Below are 4,142 nucleotides of genomic sequence, written 5' to 3' on the forward strand. Positions count from 1 at the left end.
GGAGGGGGCGGAGGTGGGGGGGGGGGGGGGGGGGGGGGGGGGGAGCGCTACAAATATAAAGTAGCTGTAGTTTAGAAAGTGTGAAAGCTTACTTACGATATAATCAATTCCGAAACTACTTATAAAATTATCAATCAGACAAAGTTTCAAAATCTACTAGTTATAAAATGTTCTACTAGTACAAAATGTATCATGTTCTACTAGTTACAAAATAGTTCATAGCTATTCATGAAATGTATATATTCGTATAATTCTTAAATAAAAATCTGATTATTTTATACGTTAGGTGTCCGCAACGGTAACTCGACAAATGGACGCCGATTCGACGTTAGCTCGCTCCTGTGGCGAGACCACGGTTGAAACAGCGACGAAAGTGCTGCGAACCGGGGATCTCCAGGGCGATCTGTGCTCGACGTTGGCGCGTTCCTGTGGCGAGACGACCATCCAAGCACCGACGAAGCTGTTGAGGCTTGATTTAGGCGAGGCTGGCTCGACTCTCGCCAGATCTTGCGGTGAAACGACGATCCAGCCGCCTACGAAAGTCGCCGATGCCAGAAGAAACAGCGTTAAGGATGCCAGAGACACTAGAGACAGTGCCAGCGAGGGGCACACAATGGCCGAGAGGGATCTGGGAAGCACGCTGAGACTTCCGGCGCAGCATCCGCCTCTTTATAGCCCGGACAAGGTGAGTTACGAGTGAAATTCGAGCTCCACTTAGAATTTCTACGTTGCCTTTGTTAACTGTTCAGTGTTTGTGTAGTTATCATATCTACCAGCATAAAAAAAATATCTGCCAAATATTAATTAATTTGCGGTCAATTGATATAGATTTTTACAGATAAGTTTTGTTCAGGGGCAACAGTTTTATTTTGATTAGAAATGTTTTATTTCATTTTTGTATTGATTGAAAGACGTAAAGATATTCATTTTAAACTTTCCGCAGTTTCTGCAGTTGCTGCAGTATAATGCAATTAGTCAAAAAGTAATCGTATAAACGTACCATCCTTGCTATATTTAATTTAGGAAATGGTCCTAATCATAAAGAACGATTCTTGCAGACCAGCGATCGAGAGTCGAACTTCGACTCCCTCTAGACACCGAAGATCGTACAAGTAATAAAGGAAATCCGGTCGACGGGAGGTTGTGGATGTGACCGCTGGACGGTAGCCTCCACAAGTTCGCGAATCGAACAGATAAAACGTGAAACAAATTTCTTCAACGACGCAACTATGTCGAAAAACGTCGAAGCTTAAGTACGTTAAAACAAAGGTCAAAATCGAACAAGTTGTTTCAGTTTAATCGATGCAAACAAATTAGGAACATATCCTTAATCGTTTCGTTCGGAAGCTTTAATTGTCTATTTTATTAAATTAATACGATATTTATTGATGGGGAAGCGTCTCAAAAAAGCACATATAAATATATTTATATTGTTAACAATAAAATAACGATCTTGGTGATAAACCAAAGTGATTAAAAAGAAATTTGACCAAGAAGAAGGTAAATTTATAAGCAACGCTTTCCCCTATTTATTTATGTATTCGTTCAAAGATTTTAGATACGTAGAAACGTTTCAGAAGGCGCTCTCTTTGCCGTCGGCGGGATTTGAGAAAAAGATATCAAGTTCGATCAAACGCGAATGTCAGATTCAAAGAGACGCGCTGGTTACTCATTCCCGTGCCAAAATACAACCAATGATTGGGAAGGGTAGCGAGGGAAATTGTCCCTCGCCTTTCCCACTGCCGTTTTCATTTTTTTTATCCTCGTTTCTTATACTTTTTCTTTTTTTAACTGGTCGCCGAGTACTCGATCATGTCGTTTCGGAAATTTGATTATCTTCGAGAGATATCTTCGATAATGCTATTTATTTACTATCGGTAGTTTGCTGATTTTTATACAATTTATTGTTATTTTATCTTGGATATTTTAAATTTCCCATAACTGCATAAACATCTGCAGTCTAATTGGCGATATATTCATATATATCTTTTTACATATACTTATTTGTATGAATAATATATGTAATCTCGTTCATAAGTCACTGGACATTTGCAAACTTTTGAATATGATGCTCTTTAAAATAGATTCATAGCAAGACTTTTAAAAATATAATATAATTTTATTTTTTCTTACGACGAATAACGAGATTATTTGAATTGTGAATACGAATAAAAACGATACTTCTCGATGTCATAATCGAATTTTCCATAAGCGTTTTACGGTCCTCGGTAAACGCTGCACGCGAATCGACGCGTGACTCAATACAGTGTCATAAGTCGTGCGAACGGCGCCGATCGCCGCGGAGGCGGACATTATTATTAATTGTTGTTATTGTTTGTTTGTTTAGTCTATTTTCTGGCGGGTCCTGTCATGTTGCCCGGCTTCGTCAGTTTACAAATTCGTACGTAGCAAATTCATTGCGATTCATACTTTTCCAACATCTGACTATGAGTACAAACTGTATTTTTAAAAAAAAAATTCTATAGAACGTAGCTTGTACGCAGGAACTTGTGACGATAACAATCGCAATTTTACCAATGAACATTTCAACAATTTGATTAATCCTTCAAATGAAAAAGGAAAATTTTAATTGTAAATTCAGCCAATCTGCAATCTCCTTGATTGTACTACCTGTTAATGTCAATCATTCTTTACCAAATGTGCTCGAGATGTATCGGATGAATGAAAATGGGATAAAAAAGAATCAATGGAATTTTGAACGCGTGAAATGCGAATGAAATGTTCGTTAATTATGTGTTGATTGTGACGAAGCCGCGGCAACGTCGCTAAACCAGACTCGAGGAAGAGCGAGCAGAACGTGTTGCATAACGCAGCCGCACGTGCATTTAACTTGATTTTTACTTTCTTTAGCTCAATAGATAGCGTAAGCGGATGTATTAAGCGGAGGACAGGTGTATCATTAACGATAATACTTTCTATGTGTCTGACTCCTTCTTTCTTTTTTATTTCCTTCCAGTGTCGTAAAACTGCGCGTGTTAACCAAATGAAATAAAATATACATACGTCGGTGATCGTTTCGTAAACGAAGACGAACGAACGAAGCTCGTACCTTGTATTATCGCACGAAACTAACTAACTCGTCCTTTTTCTACGTCCAAAATGAAACTACTCTTTTATACATACCACATGTGTACGCATAGATATTTGATCTATATATATATAATATACATAATATAATATAATATAATAATGCATATAAATATATTCTGTTGTACATACCGTCTCAAGAAGAACCTCTTCTACTTAATGTTATTGTAATTTTTGTATACTTAGAATCTGTATACTTCTTTGTAATTTTAATAAAAGTGAATAATACAAATTATCCATTGAAAGCGTAGAAACTAACAATGAATTATTAATTAGGAGCAGCACTCGGTACGATGGAATCGAGAGGAATCAGCAGACTTATCACTGTTTCGCACTAACGTCAAAGGTCTCCCCATCAATTCAGAAGAATCTTACCAATTAACAGCTTATCAAGTAACAAAATGCTACTACAAGGTTTGACAAACGATCAAAAATTCATAACATCTCTGACACATCATTCTGACCTATACACGCGTCACATAAGATCCCCTAAATCCGTTTGTTCCTCGTTTCTAACTGTGCACGAATTTTGTAGATAAAATTACGACCAGCTCCTCAACCTTCACCACAGTATCAAACCTCCGCACTCTGCGACATCCTTAGAATCCACCAAACGTCCATCCAACTGCAACCCCATAGGAACGTGCAGAAGAACCGATCTCCATTACGAGGTACTTTTCCAACGAAACGCAACCAGCCAAGTAACACAACAAGCAACAACGACACATGCCGAGTGTTGCACAGGGCGCGGCGTGTTCACGTAACGCTCGCTCTCGAAAAACTTGCACGCCTCTGGTCGGTAGTAATTTCAGACCGGTGGACGTGGGGGCCGGTGCAAAAAGCCGAGTCCGACAAAAGAAGCCCCCGATACCGGCGAAATTACCTTCCGACAACCTTACACGGCCACGGCTCAAGGGAGTGCCTAATAAGGGGCGACGGTATAAATAAAGTCATTTGCGGTAGTCGCCGCTCGTCGTCCGGAGCGGGCCCCTTCGACGAATCGGCCCTTTCGTCGCGTACGGTTGTTCGCGGGC

At 39.6% G+C, this 4,142-nt stretch overlaps 1 protein-coding gene across 3 annotated transcripts in view; it reads left to right on the forward strand.

Annotated features, from left to right (window-relative positions):
• LOC100746829 overlaps positions 1 to 3,325 on the forward strand; it is a 21,668-nt gene extending 18,343 nt beyond the window's left edge. For all 3 annotated transcript variants that reach the window (XM_033323108.1, XM_033323107.1, XM_012390470.3), the window contains exons 19-20: positions 287 to 685; positions 1,059 to 3,325. In XM_033323108.1, the coding sequence (XP_033178999.1) occupies positions 287 to 685; positions 1,059 to 1,094 (435 nt within the window). In that variant the 3' untranslated portion in view covers positions 1,095 to 3,325. The remainder of the gene's footprint in view (positions 1 to 286; positions 686 to 1,058) is intronic.
• The last annotated feature ends 817 nt before the right edge of the window (positions 3,326 to 4,142 follow it).

The sequence above is a fragment of the Bombus impatiens genome, unplaced genomic scaffold (assembly GCF_000188095.3).
Source record: "Bombus impatiens unplaced genomic scaffold, BIMP_2.2 scf_0777, whole genome shotgun sequence".
NCBI classification, from domain to species: Eukaryota; Metazoa; Arthropoda; class Insecta; order Hymenoptera; family Apidae; genus Bombus; species Bombus impatiens.